The sequence below is a fragment of the Lethenteron reissneri genome, chromosome 53 (genome assembly GCF_015708825.2).
Source record: "Lethenteron reissneri isolate LAM-NWPU_2019-01 chromosome 53, ASM1570882v1, whole genome shotgun sequence".
Taxonomy (NCBI): Eukaryota; Metazoa; Chordata; class Hyperoartia; order Petromyzontiformes; family Petromyzontidae; genus Lethenteron; species Lethenteron reissneri.
This window is the reverse complement of record NC_083831.1, coordinates 6,771,598-6,789,946: the sequence shown is the minus strand read 5'-3', so window position 1 is coordinate 6,789,946 and position 18,349 is coordinate 6,771,598. Positions and strand designations below refer to the sequence as shown.

Sequence of the window (18,349 nt, the reverse complement as noted above, 5' to 3'; positions counted from 1 at the left end):
GAGACCCATAGACTCCCACAGAGACCCATAGACTCACTCACACAGAGACCCACATACTTACACAGAGACCCATAGACTCATCACACAGAGACCCATAGAGGGCTACGTACGGCGCGAAAGAAGTGCACACAGCACGTGTCTCTCTCTCTCTCTCAGGAGGCAGGAGTGGAGGGGCACGTGTGAGAGGGAGGGCCCAGGCGTATCGACATCAGCAGCAGCTCCCTGGCGAGAGCCGATGACGATGACGGAGACGATGGTGATGGCGATGGTGATGACGGAGACGATGACGATGGCGGAGCGGCGGGCGAAGACGCGGATCGCGATATTTTGACGAAGGGGGTTGAAAATGATTGTTGAAAAACGTCATTAAAATTATGAAGATTAACAATTATTATTTATTGATTTATTGTTGAAAATTATTGTTGAAAAACGTTATTAAAATTGTTAGGATTAACAATCGTTATTTATTAATTTATTGTTTACAATTATTATTGAAAAACGTTATTTAAAATTATTATGATTAACAATTATTATTTATCGATTTATTGTTTAAAGTGATTATTGAAATAACTGTTATTTAAAATTATCGCAAATTCTTATTTAAAATTATAATAATTTCTAATCATTATTTAAAGTATTATTTCATATTATTATTGAACATTATTACTTTAGAAAATAATTCTTTAAAACAGGCTTATTTGAACCCTGATCTTTTACCCCCCCCCCTTCCACTGCCGCCCCCTTCCCATGTCAGAGGTCATCTTCACCCCCCCCGTAACGCGTCACAGGAGTCATCCGCAGACCTCACCGGTCACCCCGACCACGTGGTCGGCTCGTGCGCTCAACAGCGCCGGTTACCCCCCCCTCCACCACGACACCCAGGCACACGCAGAGACACTTGGGGACATCCAGTAAGATCCGTCGCGAACGCGAGGGCAGTAAGTTGCCTTGCGGGGGGGGGGGGGGGGCACGGGTTGGCGGTGGAGGGGGGGGTGCGCATGAGATACTGACCGATTGGCGCGGTTTGGTTACGTACGGTGCGAAAGAAGTTCAACGCACGTGCGTACATACGCACGCTACGTACGCACGGGGAAGGTTTCATTCCCCCCCCCCCCACCGGCTGCTCGCCCGTGCCGAGCCGGGAAGCGAAACGGCGTCTGCAGGCCGGGAAGGGGGTGAGGGCCAAGCAGGGCCAGGGGGCGTGGCCAGAACGACGCGTTGGTTCGTTGGCCACGCCCATCGCTCGTGACGTCAGTTGGCCACGCCCATCGCGCGTGACGTCAGTGGGCAGGGCTCGGCTCGGCTTCAGAAGTGGAAAAAAAAATCAACGCCGGAACGGCTCGGTTGTGTCCAGTGGAGAAGGGAGGTGAATCTGTCGCGGGTTTGCGCCGACCGTTCTCACCGCGGGGATTTAAAAAGTGACGGTGCGCCAAACGCCACGGTGGCCAGGAGATGTTAACTACCTCGCCTGGTACGCAGGAGGTCGTGGGTTAGATCCCGACCCTGACGATGCCTGCTGCTGTATATTTGGAGTTTGCGTGTTTCTCTCTCATCATCATCACGGTGGCTAGGAGATGTTGACTACCTCGCCTGGTGTACAGGAGGTCGTGGATTCGATCCCGACCCTGACGCCTGCTGCTGTATATGTGGAGTTTGCGTGTCTCTCTCTCGCATCATCATCATCATGGTGGCTAGGAGATGTTAACTACCTCGCCTGGTGTACATGAGGTCGTGGATTCGATCCTGACCCTGACGCCTGCTGCTGTATATTTGGAGTTTGCGGGTCTCCCTCTCATCATCATCATCATCACGGTGTCTAGGATATGTTTGTTGTTATTGTTGTTGCTGTGCTCGTGCATGAACCACGGATCTCCCTTTTGTGAAATAGCCGGGAAAATGCGGCTACACGGTGAGATCATCGTCATCATCATCGTCATTATCATCGTCATCATCGTTATCATCGTCGTCGTCATCGTCATCATCGTCGTCATCATCATCGTCATCATCATCGTCATCATCATCGTCATCATCGTCATCGTCATCATCATCATCGTCATCATCATCATCGTCATCATCGTTGTCGTCATCAGCGTCATCGTGTAACAACTCAAATAAACTAAAACTCCGGGACACCCGGAAACATTCAAGGAGGTCTAAAACACACAGACACCTTTGGGTGTACAGCCACCGGATGATTGAAGACATCGAGAGACACGTCCAAGACGTCTGGAGAAAGCCTTGGACACCTCGAGAGAGAGAGGGGGAGACCGCAGGGAGACTTGGAGATACTCAAGACTCCCCAGAGACCGTCAGGGACACTTAGGAAGATTGGTGATTCGAGAAAACTGGAGACGCAGAGACACCCCAAACTTTGAAGACACCTCGAGACAACCCCAGAGATGCTCAGGGACACCCAGCGAGTTTGGAGAGACTCAGGGACATCCAGGGATACACAGGGACACCCAGGGACACCCAGGGACACACACAGACACACACTGACACCCAGAGACACCCAGTGACACCCAGGGACACCCAGGGACACCCATTAAGATTCAAAGACCGTGCCGGAAGACTCGCAGGGAGACACGCCGGGAGACACGCCGGGAGGCACGCCGGGAGACACGCCGGGAGACACGCCGGGAGACACGCAGTGAGACATGCCGGGAGACACGCCGGGAGACACGCCGGGAGACACGCCGGGAGATGCGGGGAGCAATGGTGTCCGCTTCAGACGGTGGTGGTGAGCGCCGGCTCCACCGAGTGGCACCGCAGCAGCGCCCTCCTGCGCGCGGCGGGCCCATCCAGCCCCGCCGGCCCCACGGGCACCACGTGGGCCACGCTCACCTGGGGCCCCGGCCCATTGAACCGGCCCCCCGCGACCCCCAGGCCGCCGGGGCCGGCCCCCCACCAGCCACCGCCGGCCTGCGGCCCCGCCACTCCGGCGCCCGGCCGCCCCCAGCCCGGTCCGAACCCCGTGCTCGCCTTGCCTTGCTGCGGCCTCGCGTCGCCGCGGCGCCAGGCGTCGCCACAGTAACCGTCTCCGAGGAAACCGTCCCTGAGGCAACCGGCGCTACCCGCGTGCATCGGGTTGCCGCGGAGACCGTTGCTGCCGTGGGGGAGCTTGGCGACGCCGTGGAAACTGTGCCCCTGGAAACCGCTGCGGGGGAAAGCGTCGGCGTGGAAACCGTCAGCGTGGAAACCGTCGGTGTGGAAACCGTCGCCGCGGAAACCGTTGCCGTGGAAACTGTTGCCGCGGAAACCGTTTCCGCCGCCATCGTTAAAACAAAAGCCGTCGCCGCGGAAACCGGCATTCCCTTGCAGGGGTCCTCCACTGCCGAAGCGGTTGTCGTGGAAACCAGCGGCGCTGGGGTAACAGCGGTCGGCCGAGGCGAAGCCACCACCACCACCACCATCGTCGTCACCGCCGCCATCGTCATCGTCGTCGTCGTTGTCGCCGTCGCAGGACCCCGGGCAGCCGCAGCTCGTCACTTCCTCGCAGCAGCAGCAGCAGCTGCCGCAGCTTCCGCCCACGAGCGGCGCCCAGTCCCCGCCGGCGTCGCCGGCCCGGCACAGGCGGCGCACGGACAGCGGCGCCGCGTAGTCCGCGCACTCGGCCGCCGCCGCCGCCGCCATCTTCCCCCTCTCGGCGGCAAAGAAGTCCCAGATGGAGCGGGAGGACGTGGAGACGAGCGGACGCCCCGTGCCGCCGCCAAAACCGCCGCCGCCGCCGTCGCCCCTGTTCCGGCCCGGCGCCCCGAACGTGGTGGCGCGTTTGAACGGCGCCGACTCGATGGGCGGCGGCGGCCGCCACTCGGCGACGCGGTCGAGCGACGCCGACTTGCAGCGGCGCACGGCGGCCTTCGACGGCGGCGGCGGCTGCGGTTGCCGCTGTTGTTGCGGCTGCGGCTGCTGCTTGTTCGCCGCGCGCTTGCCCGCGTGCAGGCGCCCGCCGGTGAGGAACTGCGAGACGCCGCGCACGATGCCGTGCTTCATCGGCGGCACGCTCGCCACCAGCCGCGTCGCGCGCCGACCCGGCGGCGACGGCGACGGCGGCGGCGACGGCAGCGGCAGCGGCGGCGGTGCTGCCGGTGGCGGAGGGGGGACGGAAGCTTTCGAACTGGACGACGATGACGACGACGGCAACGGCGATGCGGTCGGGAGGACATGAGGCAGGAGGAGAGGAGGGGGAGGAGGAGGGGGAAGAGGGGGGGAGCGCAGCGACAACCTCACGCTCATCTCGGAATCTTCTCCGGCGGCGGCGTTCGCCGCGGCCGGGAGCGACGGCACGGAGGAGCCCCTGCTGGACGACGACGAGGACGAGGACAGCGAGGAGGAGAACGAGGCGGCGGCGGCCTTCGACGAGGCGAGCGCCGGGGCCTTCGCCGCCACCCCCGCCGCCGCTTGCCGCCACTTCCTCCTCTCCAGGAGGCGGGCGATGTAATCGTCCGGCTTGCCGGCCGACGGGAGACGCTCGGCAAACGGCGCGGAGCGCGGCGCGGCTTCTCCGTCGGTGGAAGTTGCGGCAGGGGCGGCGGATTCTCCAGTCGTGCACGCTCCGCCGGATGATGTGCCGGATGATGTGCCGGATGATGTGCCGGCTTCACCGGACGTGCTCGATCGGCTCGATATGCCGGACGTCATGCCAGACCGACCGGATTTGCCGGACGTGCCGGATCCCCCAGACGCGCCGGATGCGCGGAGAGCTCCAGCCGCGCCGGAATTGGCAGACGCGCGAGGTGTTGGGGGCGTGCCGGACGTGTCAAGTGCACCGGCTCCTCCGGGTTCGCTGGATTCGGTGGAATCGCCGGGGGGGGCGTCGCCGTCACGGAGCAGCAACAGCGCGGGGCTCTGGATGGCCACGGCGTGCAGCGCGCTCGGGTAGCGGTACAGCCCCGAGCCGTCCAGGCTGGGCACGTCCCGAGCAAAGCGGCGAGTGCCGGGGCTCACCGGGGATGCTACGGAGGGGGGGGGGGGGCCCGGTGGGAAAGGGGGGTTAAGGGAGGTGACGGTCACCAACAACCGCGCAAAGACCCCCCCCCCCATGAAACCTCATTATTAGGAAGACACTGGAGCTATGCACTTTTAAATCATCTCTATTGAACACCAATTTATTTTAAACTGCGTTGTGTTTAGTTTTGTTGTTCCTTCTCCCCCGCACCTCCGTTTAGCGCGGTTGGCTACGTACGGTGCGAAAGAAGTTCAACATACACACTGCCCATAGACTCAACACTGCCCATAGACTCAACACTGCCCATAGACTAACACTGCCCATAGACTCAACACTGCACCATAGACTCAACACTGCCCATAGACTAACACTACCCATAGACTCAACACTACCCATAGACTCAACACTGCCCATAGACTAACACTGCCCATAGACTCAACACTGCCCATAGACTCAACACTGCCCATAGACTCAACACTGCCCATAGACTCAACACTGCCCATAGACTCAACACTGCCCATAGACTCAACACTGCACTATAGACTCAACACTACCCATAGACTCAGCACTGCCCATAGACTCAACACTGCACCATAGACTCAACACTGCCCATAGACTCAACACTGCACCATAGACTCAACACTGCCCATAGACTAACACTGCCCATAGACTCAACACTACCCATAGACTCAACACTGCCCATAGACTCAACACTGCACCATAGACTCAACACTGCACCATAGACTCAACACTACCCATAGACTCAACACTACCCATAGACTCAACACTACCCATAGACTCAACACTACCCATAGACTCAACACTGCCCATAGACTCAACACTACCCATAGACTCAGCACTGCCCATAGACTCAACACTGCCCATAGACTCAACACTGCCCATAGACTCAACACTGCCCATAGACAACACTGCACCATAGACTCAACACTGCCCATAGACTCAACACTGCCCATAGATTCAACACTGCCCATAGACTCAACACTGCCCATAGACTCAACACTGCCCATAGACTCAACACTGCCCATAGACTCAACACTGCCCATAGACTCAACACTGCCCATAGACTCAACACTGCCCATAGACTCAACACTGCCCATAGACTCAACACTACCCATAGACTCAACACTACCCATAGACTCAACACTGCCCATAGACTAACACTGCCCATAGACTCAACACTGCCCATAGACTCAACACTGCCCATAGACTAACACTGCCCATAGACTCAACACTGCCCATAGACTCAACACTGCCCATAGACTCAACACTGCCCATAGACTCAACACTGCACCATAGACTCAACACTGCCCATAGACTCAACACTGCCCATAGACTCACACTGCCATAGACTCAACACTGCACTATGACTCAACACTACCCATAGACTCAGCACTGCCCATAGACTCAACACTGCACCATAGACTCAACACTGCCCATAGACTCAACACTGCACCATATACTCAACACTGCCCATAGACTAACACTGCCCATAGACTCAACACTACCCATAGACTCAACACTGCCCATAGACTCAACACTGCACCATAGACTCAACACTGCACCATAGACTCAACACTACCCATAGACTCAACACTACCCATAGACTCAACACTGCCCATAGACTCAACACTGCCCATAGACTCAACACTACCCATAGACTCAACACTACCCATAGACTCAACACTGCCCATAGACTCAACACTACCCATAGACTCAGCACTGCCCATAGACTCAACACTGCCCATAGACTCAACACTGCCCATAGACTCAACACTGCCCATAGACTCAACACTGCACCATAGACTCAACACTGCACCATAGACTCAACACTGCCCATAGACTCAACACTGCACCATAGACTCAACACTGCCCATAGACTAACACTGCCCATAGACTCAACACTACCCATAGACTCAACACTGCCCATAGACTCAACACTGCACCATAGACTCAACACTGCACCATAGACTCAACACTACCCATAGACTCAACACTACCCATAGACTCAACACTGCCCATAGACTCAACACTGCCCATAGACTCAACACTACCCATAGACTCAACACTACCCATAGACTCAACACTGCCCATAGACTCAACACTACCCATAGACTCAGCACTGCCCATAGACTCAACACTGCCCATAGACTCAACACTGCCCATAGACTCAACACTGCCCATAGACTCAACACTGCACCATAGACTCAACACTGCACCATAGACTCAACACTGCCCATAGACTAACACTCTCTCTCGTTCTCTCTTTTTTTTACTTTTAAACTATTTTTATTGCCGCCAGCAGCAACAGCACTGGAGGCGATTTCGACACGCAATACAAAGTCAGCAGCAACAACTAACACATCAAACACAATAAAAACACGCGCGCTGTGGCGATGGACGTGGCCAAAAGTCTCTCTCTCAGCTCACTCACCAGGATCGCTGTGATCCCAGCTGCCCGGGGTCGTGACCTGCTCGTCGCTGCCCTCTGATTCGTCGGATTCGGAGCCGACGCGGCGATCGGGTCCTCCGCTCCACTCGGAGAAACCTGCCGGGTTCACAAAGTCGCCGCTGTTACTGGTCGCGAGCGGGAACTCAACTCGGGTCCCCGGTTCTTTGAGGTGCAGTGCGCTAACCACTACGCCACGGTTCCTCGTGCACACTCACGCGCACAAAGACAAAGATCCCCCGTGTAGCTCTTGGGGCAAGTGGCTGCTAGCGAGTGGCAGCCACCGATGAAGGCCGGCACGGCGCACGACGGGGCGGTTGGACAGCGCCACGCCCCGGCCGTCTTTGTCTCCCCAGTGGGGATGTTTACACTCTGCACCGGTTATTGATTTAAGGTCGAGTCGACCTAAGGGAAGCCCGGGACAACACGCACTCACTCGTGCACGCTGTAGGCGGGGAACGAGTGGACCAATTTGAGTCCAGAAACTAGCCCCGACTTTAGTCAGTCCACTGCTGGATGATGGCCTCCCTGAGCCGTGCGGGTCATGCACACTACACGTGCCCAATGATTGCTCAACACGCTGTCCCATCTAACCCGGCTACCCTACCTAACCCGGCTACCCTACCTAACCCGGCTACCCTACCTAACCCGGCTTTCCTACCTAACCCGGCTACCCTACCTAACCCGGCTACCCTACCTAACCCGGCTACCCTACCTAACCCGGCTACCCTACCTAACCCGGCTACCCTACCTAACCCGGCTACCCTACCTAACCCGGCTACCCTACCTAACCCGGCTACCCTACCTAACCCGGCTACCCTACATAACCCGGCTACCCTACCTAACCCGGCTACCCTACCTAACCCGGCTACCCTACCTAACCCGCTACCCTACCTAACCCGGCTACCCTACCTAACCCGGCTACCCTACCTAACCCGGCTACCCTACCTAACCCGGCTACCCTACCTAACCCGGCTACCCTACCTAACCCGGCTACCCTACCTAACCCGGCTACCCTACCTAACCCGGCTACCCTACCTAACCCGGCTACCCTACCTAACCCGGCTACCCTACCTAACCCGGCTACCCTACCTAACCCGGCTACCCTACCTAACCCGGCTACCCTACCTAACCCGGCTACCCTACCTAACCTGGCTACCCTACATACCCGGCTACCCTACCTAACCCGGCTACCCTACCTAACCCGGCTACCCTACCTAACCCGGCTACCCTACCTAACCCGGCTACCCTACCTAACCCGGCTACCCTACCTAACCCGGCTACCCTACCTAACCCGGCTACCCTACCTAACCCGGCTTCCTACGGCTCCTACTAACCCGGCTACCCTACCTAACCCGGCTACCCTACCTAACCCGGCTACCCTACCTAACCGGTACCCTACCTAACCCGGCTACCCTACCTAACCCGGCTACCCTACCAACCCGGCACCTACCTAACCCGCTACCCTACCTAACCCGGCTACCCTACTAACCCGGCTACCCTACCTAACCCGGCTACCCTACCTACCCCGGCTACCCTACTAACCCGGTCTACCCTACCTAACCCGGCTACCCTACCTAACCCGGCTACCCTACTAACCCGGCTACCCTACCTAACCCGGCTACCCTACATAACCCGGCTACCCTACCTAACCCGGCTACCCCTACCTAACCCGGCTACCCTACCTAACCCGGCTACCCTACCTAACCCGGCTACCCTACCTAACCCGGCTACCCTACCTAACCCGGCTCTACCCTACCTAACCCGGCTACCCTACCTAACCCGGCTACCCTACCAACCCGGCTACCCTACCTAACCCGGCTACCCTACCATAACCCGGCTACCCTACCTAACCCGGCTACCCTACCTAACCCGGCTACCCTACCTAACCCGGCTACCCTACCTAACCCGGCTACCCTACCTAACCCGGCTACCCTACCTAACCCGGCTACACTACGAACCCGGTACCCTACATAACCGGCTACCCTACATAACCCGGCTACCCTACATAACCCGGCTACCCTACCTAACCCGGCTACCCTACCTAACCCGGCTACCCTACCTAACGCAGCTATTCTACATAACCCAGCTCTCTCAGCTGTCCCAGCTAAAGCCACAACCTCTGCTGCATTCCCCGAGCGTGCACAGCGGAGCCCCCTCAAACGTAGTGACACGGCGCGGGGGGCGTTGGTAGGCGGGGGGTGGGGGGGGGGGCGAGGGGGTTAGGGGGGGGGGAGCCCCCACCGGAGCTCGGCCTCCTCCGGCTGCTCCGCCTCTCGGCTCCGCCCGGCAACCGCGGCGGGGCCTGCGTGACGCGCCCAGGCCTCTCCTCGCCTAGTTGCTCGAACATGGCTTCCTCTCGCCGTCTTCGTTGGCGAGTGGGGCAGGGGGCAGGGGGCAGAGACAGGGGAGGAGAGGTGGGGGGGGGGGGGGTTACAGACGATTGACAAAACGCTTTCTCAACAACAAAGACCCTGGACCTCACGGGAAAGACGTCAGAATCCGGGCTCACGGGGCCAAGCAGGGCCAGGGGCGGGGGCTAACGACGTGTTTGCCACGCGCGCGTGACGTCAGCTGGCACGGCTCAGCTCCTGCAGTGGAAAAACAAACAAACTGGCGCCACCCTGAGGTCAGGGTAAGGGGGGGGGAGCCCTTACCGATCCAGCGCCTGTGCCGGCCCACCGAGTCCCATCTCCCCGAGTCGGTCCCCCAGACTCTTGAGCTGCAGGTAGAGGCTGGCGTCACGACGGCGCAGTGAGCGCTGCCGGGCAGAGACGGTGGGGAGGGTGGGGAGGAGATGGTGGGGAGGAGACGGTGGGGGGGAGGAGGTGGGGAGGAGACGGTGGGGGGGAGACGGTGGGGGGGAGACGGAGTAGACGGTGGGGAGGGTGGGGAGGGTGGGGAGGAGACGGTGGGGAGACAGTAGGGAGGGGACGGTGGGGGGGAGACATTAAGCGGTGACCACACCTTGAGCGATCAGCCGCTCACCCTCACCGCCGTCGACGTCGTGCAACTCAAATCGCCGCGACGCGACTGCTCTGTCCACATCTGGGCGGGCGGTTGCGCAGCCAAAAAGCGCTCCCAGAACGCCCGCCCTGAGGGCACGGGGCCTTGCCTGAGGGCACGGGTCTTGCCCTGAGGGCACGGGGTCTTGCCCTGAGGGCACGGGGCCTTGCCCTGAGGGCACGGGTCTTGCCCTGAGGGCACGGGGTCTTGCCCTGAGGGCACGGGGCCTGCCCTGAGGGCACGGGTCTTGCCCTGAGGGCACGGGGTCTTGCCCTGAGGGCACGGGGCCTTGCCCTGAGGGCACGGGTCTTGCCCTGAGGGCACGGGGCCTGCCCTGAGGGCACGGAGCCTGCCCTGAGGGCACGGGGCCTGCCCTGAGGGCACGGGTCTTGCCCTGAGGGCACGGGTCTTGCCCTGAGGGCACAGGGTCTTGCCCTGAGGGCACGGGGCTGCTGCCACCGCCTAACGGAGCCCTGGACGAACGCATCTCGGATAACGGAACGGCGACGGTGCTCGACTGAGGGTCATCTCAGATGCAAACGCCGAATGCGTCGATCAATTCATGAATTGATGAAATGCGGAGGGCGAGGAGGTGCAGGTTAACGTTACACCGTGAAGAGTGGAGGGGCTGGCGGGCGGGTGGTCGTGGAGAGAGGGGTCACAGCAGGCCGTGTTGGAGCTGCCCCCATGGCCTGCCCCCCCCCCCCTCGTCACACACGTGTCAGCTCGGGGTATGGATCGTTCATCAATCGGCCATCAGGGACCACGCGAATTCGTGTGGTTCCTGGTGGTGGTGGAGTGGTGGTGGGGTGGTGGTGGTGGTGGTGGGGGGTGGTGGTGATGGTGGTGGTGGTGGGGGGGGTGGTGGTGGTGGTGAGTGAGTGGTGGTGGTGGGGGGTGGTGGTGGTGGTGGTGGGGTGGTGGTGGGAAGTGATGGTGGTGGTGGTGGGGGGGTGGTGGTGGTGGTGTGGGGGTGTGGTGGTGGTGGTGGGGGGGTGGTGGTGGTGGTGGGGGTGGTGGTGGTGGGGGTGGTGGTGGTGGTGGGGGGGTGGTGGTGTGGGGGGTGGTGGGGGGTGGTGGGGTGGTGGTGGTGGGGTGGTGGTGGTGGTGGTGGTGGGGGTGGTGGTGGTGGGGTGGTGGTGGGGGGTGGTGGTGAGGGGTGGTGATGGTGGTGGGGTGGTGGTGGTGAGTGGTGGTGGTGAGTGAGTGGTGGTGGTGGGGGGTGGTGGGTGGTGGTGGTGGTGGTGGTGGTGATGATCTGAGTGGGTGGGGGTGGTGGTGTCGAGGCTGTGTGCTGCAGGAAGTGAGTTCTGTGTTGAATTATCGCAGCACGCCGCTGTGGTGGCGGCTCTGGGAGCTGCAAACTCGCGGATTCCACGCAGGGCAAAACTCCGAATCACTCCACATCATCTATGTATCACACATATATACACGATGAGAAGGGTGAGGTTTGTTCTTTTACACTACAAGAGGTCCCGCTACATTTGGCTGTTTGATGAAAAACGGTTCACGTCGCTTGCTTCGATTCGTTGTTGGGACGGGGGGGGGGGGAAGGAACCGAACCACGTGTCGGGATTGGAACCCAGGGAGCTCGAGGAGCGAGTGTTGCCACTGCGCCACCACCGCCACCACCGCCGCCACCACCACCACCGCCGCCCCCACCGCCGCCACTGCCACCACTACCACCACCGCCACCACCACCAACTCCACCACCGCCACCACCGCCACCACTACCGCCTCCACCACCAACTCCACCACCACCGCCACCACCGCCACCACTACCACCACCGCCGCCACCACCACCGCCGCCACCACCGCCGCCACTGCCACCACTACCACCACCGCCACCACCACCACCACCAACTCCACCACCGCCACCACCGCCACCGCCGCCGGCTGGCGTTGGAAAGGGGATCCGAGTTTTATTTTTACCGCGGGATAATTCGAGCCGCGGGGCAGCTGCCAGACACCATCACCAGCTCCCCCCGCCCCCCATCGCCTCGCGTCCCACCAACCCCTAGCTCCACCACCTTCCTCACCACCACCGCCCCTTCTACTGGGACAACCGCGACACTGCTGGACATTCCGTGCACAAAGAGCTTTACAGCTCATCGGATTCCTCTCCCCTCCCCCGCCGCCGTTCGCCCTGGGCCCCGTAACGTCACACAGCTCAAGGGCGGCGTGCCGACCCCTCCTCGTCTCGTGCACCTCCTCCGAGGGTGCCGTTACCGTGGTGGCCTCTTTTTGGGACGGGGTCAGAGGTCGTTGCGCCCAGAGGCCGCGACTGGAAAACCGAAAACTCATCACGAGGTGTCCCCGGGATGGAGCCGAGGGCTTTCAGAGACGTTCCAGACGGCAAACCGCTCAGAGCCTGGGCTCGAAACCGGGTGTGGGCCACTGCCTGCGATTGAACCGGGTCGGTCGAGGTCGAGTGAGCTGATGGTGGTCTCAGCCTGCTTGCTGGTAGCGACTCACGTAGAGACTCAGACTCACGTAGAGACCCATAGACTCACGTAGAGAGCCATAGACTCACGTAGAGACCCATAGACTCAAGTAGAGACCCATAGACTCACGTAGAGACTCAGACTCACGTAGAGACCCATAGACTCATGTAGATACCCATAGACTCATGTAGAGACCCATAGACTCATGTAGAGACCCATAGACTCACGTAGAGAGTCAGACTCACGTAGAGAGCCATAGACTCACGTAGCGAGCCGTAGACTCACGTAGAGACCCATAGACTTGCATAGATACCCATAGACTCATGTAGAGACCCATAGACTCACGTAGAGAGCCATAGACTCATGTAGAGACCCATATACTCACGTAGAGACCCATAGACTCACGTAGAGAGCCATAGACTCATGTAGAGACCCATAGACTCACGTAGAGAGCCATAGACTCATGTAGAGACCCATAGACTCGCATAGAGACCCGTAGACTCATATAGAGACTCATACGTACATATAGACCCATAAACTCACATAAAGACCCATAGACTCACGTAGAGACTCATCGACTCATGTAGAGACCCATAGACTCACATAGAGACCCATAGACTTACATAGAGACCAATAGACTCATGTAGAGACCCATAGATTTACATAGAGACCCATAGACTCACGTAGAGACCCATAGACTCGCGTAGAGACCCATCGACTCACATAGAGACCCATAGACTCACGTAGAGACCCATAGACTCATGTAGAGACCCATAGACTCACATAGAGACGCATACTTACATATAGACCCATAGACTCACCCAGAGATCCATAGACTCACACATAGACCCAAAGACTTATAAAGAGACCCATAGACTCACATAGAGATGCATAGACTAACACTGCCCATAGACTAGCACTGCCCATAGACTAACACTGCCCATAGACTAACACTGCCCATAGACTAACACTGCCCATAGACTCAACACTGCACCTCCGATTGGCTACGTACGGTGCGAAGAAGGTCAACAACATACACAAACAAAACAAAGATCCCCCATACAGCCTCAACAGACTGTCGGGGCAAGTGCTGTTAGCGAGCAGCACCTCTCAAGGCCGGCACGGCACACGAGGGGGTGGGTGGCCAGCACCACGCCCGGCCGCCTTTGTCTCCCTATAGTGGCGATATTTTCGCATCGCACCAGGTACTCGTTTGAGGCTGAGTCGACCTAGGGGACCGGTACCCCCAACTGTGCCAGGCTAGGTGCAGGAGGTAACGGGACATATCCAGCAGGTGGCTGATGCACCACCTGTGCCCCCTACTGTGCCAACTTGCTGTGCTTTAGCCACCCGGCGCCCCGCTCGTTGTTGTGAGCGTCGCTCCTCCGCCCTCCGTTGTTGTTGGAGGGCGACTGCCTCCAACTGCCCAGTAGCAGCGTCCTTCACGAGCCTCCTCCACTGAGGCCGATCTTGACACCGCTGGTACCGCTGGTACCAGTCATCGGCAAGTCCACTCAGCTCCACGTCCTCCTGTACCACATCACTCCATCTCTTCTCTAGCCCGTGCCGTGCCCGTCTAGCCCCCTCGATCCGGCCGAACAGAAGCTGTTTAGGCATGCGGTGGCTGGGCATGCGGGCTACATGACCCAGCCAACGCAGTCTTGCCTGCCGGAGGAGCTCACCGATGGGACTTTGCCCAGATCTTTCAAGGATCTGTGAGCTCCTCACACAATCCAGCCTGCTGGTTAAACCCAGGAAGGATCGTAGGCAGGGCCAGCATAAATGTTTCTAACCGGCGAAGATGCTTCATTAGGGGGGTGGGTCAACGTTTCGCAAGCGTAGAGAAGGGATGGCATTGACCGTGGCCGAGAAGACCCGAAGCTTCGTGCGGACCGACAGACCAGGTAGCTTCCACACAGCGTTACGCAACCGATGAAAATATAATGCACACGCACGTACACAAACACACGTGTGCGTGTGTGTACGTGTGCGTGTGTGTACGTGTGTGTGTGCGTGTACGTGTGTGTGTACGTGTGTGTGTACATGTGTGTGTGTGTACGTGTGTGTGTGTACGTGTGTGTGTGTACGTGTGTGTGTACGTGTGAGTGTATACATGTGTACGTGTGTGTGTAAGTGTGTGTGTACGTGTGTGTGCACGTGTGTGTGTGTGTACGTGTGTGTGTACGTGTGTGTACGTGTGTGTATATGTGTGTATGTGTGTGTACGTGTGTGTGTACGTGTATGTGTGTGTACGTGTGTGTGTACGTGTGTGTGTGTGTAAGTATGTGTGTGTACGTGTGTGTGTGTACGTGTGTGTGTACGTGTGTGTGTGTATGTATGTGTGTGTACGTGTGTGTGTACGTGTGTGTGTACGTGTGTGTATGTGTGTGTGTGTATGTGTGTGTAAGTGTGTGTCTGTGTACGTGTGTATGTGTGTGTGTATGTGTGTGTACGTGTGTGTGTATGTGTGTGTATGTGTGTGTATATGTGTGTGTATGTGTGTGTCTGTGTGTATGTGTCTGTGTGTATGTGTGTGTATGTGTGTGTATGTGTGTGTATGTGTGTGTATATGTGTGTGTACGTGTGTGTGTGTATGTGTGTGTCTGTGTGTGTACGTGTGTGTCTGTGTGTATGTGTGTGTAAGTATGTGTGTGTATGTGTGTATGTGTGTGTGTACGTGTGTGTGTGTATGTGTGTGTATGTGTGTGTGTGTATGTGTGTGTGTATGTGTGTGTGTATGTGTGTGTATGTGTGTGTGTGTATGTGTGTATGTGTGTGTCTGTGTGTGTACGTGTGTGTATGTGTAAGTGTGTGTGTGTATGTGTCTGTGTGTATGTGTGTGTAAGTATGCCTGTGTGTGTCTCTCACCAGCTGATCCCGCAGCAGCTCGAGCGCCTCTCCCAGCGGTCGCTCCGTGTCGCCGGGACCCCCCCGGGACCCCCCCGGGCTCGACCCCGGGCTCGACCCCGACGTTTCGGGCTCGGGGCCCCGCGCAGCCGTCAACTCGCAGTGGACGAGGCGGTCCTGGCGCTCGCGCAGGACGCGCAGCTCACACAGAGCCGCCACGGTCGCCTCCAGCCGCTCCGACATCCTCACTCGCTCTCGTCTCAACATCGCCACGACCACGGGGGTGGTGGTGGTGGTGGGGGGTGGTGGTGGTGGTGGTGGGGGGGTGGTGGTGGTGGGGTGGTGGTGGTGATGGAGTGGTGGTGGTGATGGGGTGGTGGTGCTCGTTGTTGTGATGGTGATGATGTTGGAGGGGTGATGGCGGTGATGACACTGGAGGTGTAGGAAGTGCTGTTGATGATGGTGGTACTGATGGTGATGCCGGTTGTGATGGTGATGCTTGAAGTGATTGAGATGATGATGGTGGTGGTGGTGGTTCTGCTGCTGGTGGTGTTGGCGATGTTGCCAGCAAGCGACGGTGTTGACTTGTCGTTGCTTGCTGTAGTTGATGCGACTTCTGCGGCTACTGTTGACGACGCTGTTGCTTCTGCGATGTTGCTCTCACTCCTAATGATGCTGCTGCTGCTGCTTCTGCGATGTTGCTGCAATCGTTGTTGGTGCTCATTTGACAGATAATGATTCTTGCCCCTGCTCTTGCTGTTGCTGTTGCAGCTGCTGTTGCTGCTGCGAACGCGGCTGCTGTTGCAGATACAAATGTTGATGCCGCTTATGAGATCGCTGGTGCTGCTGCTGGCTTGCTGTCACTGATGACGGCGCTGCTGATGATGATGATGAGTGTTGTTGGTGGTGGTGGTGGTGAGGGTTTCTCGCAGACTGCATGGGCGATTATAAAAGAAACCACAACGCATGCGGCCCCAGTCTCCCCCTCTCTCTCTCTCTCCCTCTGTCTCTCCCTGTACCCCCCCACCTCCTATCTCCCCCCCTCTCTCTCCCTGTGCTCCCCCCCCTTCCTCTCTCTCTGCCCCCCCCCTCCTATCTCCATCCCCCTCTCTCTCCCTGTGCGCCCTCTCCCCCCTCTCTCCCTCCCCCTGTCTCTCCCTGTGCCCCCCCCCCCTTCCTCTCTCTCTGCCCCCCCCCGTGTCTCGTCCTTCTCTTCAATATGCGGAGCGTGGCGGCGCGGAGCCGCCTACAGACGCACGTGGAGACGGGGGGAGTGTGTGAGTGTGTACGTGTGTGTGTGTGTCGGGGTGTGTGTGTGTGTGTAGGGGAGTGTGTGTGGGAGTGTGTGTGTGTGTGTCAGAGTGTGTATGTGTGTAGGGGTGTGTGTGTAGGGGTGTGTGTGTGTAGGGGAGTGTGTGTAGGGGTGTGTGTGTAGGGGAGTGTGTGTAGGGGAGGGTGTGTAGGGGAGGGTGTGTGTGTGTAGGGGTGTGTGTGTGTAGGGGTGTGTGTGTGTGTAGGGGAGTGTGTGTGTGTAGGGGAGTGTGTGTGTAGGGGAGTGTGTGTGTGTAGGGGAGTGTGTGTGTGTGTAGGGGAGTGTGTGTGTGTAGGGGAGTGTGTGTGTGTAGGGGAGTGTGTGTGTAGGGGAGTGTGTGTGTGTAGGGGAGTGTGTGTGTGTAGGGGAGTGTGTGTGTGTGTGTAGGGGAGTGTGTGTGTAGGAGAGTGTGTGTAGGGGAGTGTGTGTGTAGGGGAGTGTGTGTGTAGGGGAGTGTGTGTGTGTGTAGGGGTGTGTGTAGGGGAAGGTGCTCGCTAACAGCACTTGCCCCTACAGTCTGTTAAGGCTATTCGGGGGATCTTTGTCTTTGTGTAGGGGAGTGTGTGTAGGGGAGAGTGTGTGTAGGGGAGTGTGTGTGTGTGTAGGGGAGTGTGTGTGTAGGGGAGTGTGTGTGTGTGTAGGGGTGTGTGTAGGGGAGTGTGTGTAGGGGAGAGTGTGTGTAGGGGAGTGTGTGTGTGTGTAGGGGAGTGTGTGTAGGGGTGTGTGTGTAGGGGAGTGTGTGTAGGGGAGTGTGTGTGTGTGTGTAGGGGAGTGTGTGTAGGGGAGTGTGTGTGTGTGTAGGGGAGTGTGTATGTAGGAGTGTGTGAGTGTATAGGGGTTTGTGTGTAGGGGTGTGTGTGTGTGTGTAGGGGATTGTGTGTGTAGGGGTTGTGTGTGTAGGGGATTGTGTGTAGGGGATTGTGTGTGTAGGGGAGTGTGTGTGTGTGTGTGTAGGGGAGTGTGTGTAGGGGAGTGTGTGAGTGTGTGGGGGAGTGTGTGTGTGTAGGGGAGTGTGTGTGTGTAGGAGTGTGAGTGTGTCGGTGTGTGTGTGTGTGTAGGGGAGTGTGTGTAGGGGTGTGAATGTGTGTGGGGGAGTGTGTGTGTAGGGGAGTGTGTGTGTGTAGGGGAGTGTGTGTAGGGGAGTGTGTGTGTGTAGGGGAGTGTGTGGGGGAGTGTGTGTAGGGGAGTGTGTGTAGGGGAGTGTGTGTGTGTAGGGGAGTGTGTGTGTGTGTAGGGGAGTGTGTGTAGGGGAGTGTGTGTGTGTAGGGGAGTGTGTGTGTGTGTAGGGGAGTGTGTGTAGGGGAGTGTGTGTGTGTAGGGGTGTA

The 18,349-nt window shown here is 58.4% G+C and overlaps 1 protein-coding gene across 1 annotated transcript; it reads right to left on the bottom strand.

Moving 5' to 3' along the window:
- Positions 1 to 801: 801 nt before the first annotated feature.
- On the bottom strand, positions 802 to 16,718 carry LOC133356262 (collagen alpha-1(I) chain-like). The gene is made up of 5 exons (XM_061573668.1): positions 15,734 to 16,718; positions 10,073 to 10,176; positions 9,660 to 9,781; positions 7,401 to 7,514; positions 802 to 4,955 (listed from the first exon to the last, which is right to left on the bottom strand). The coding sequence occupies exons 1-5, from the start codon at positions 15,977 to 15,979 to the stop codon at positions 2,728 to 2,730; spliced, it is 2,814 nt and encodes a 937-aa protein (XP_061429652.1). The 5' UTR covers positions 15,980 to 16,718; the 3' UTR covers positions 802 to 2,727.
- Positions 16,719 to 18,349: the final 1,631 nt, after the last annotated feature.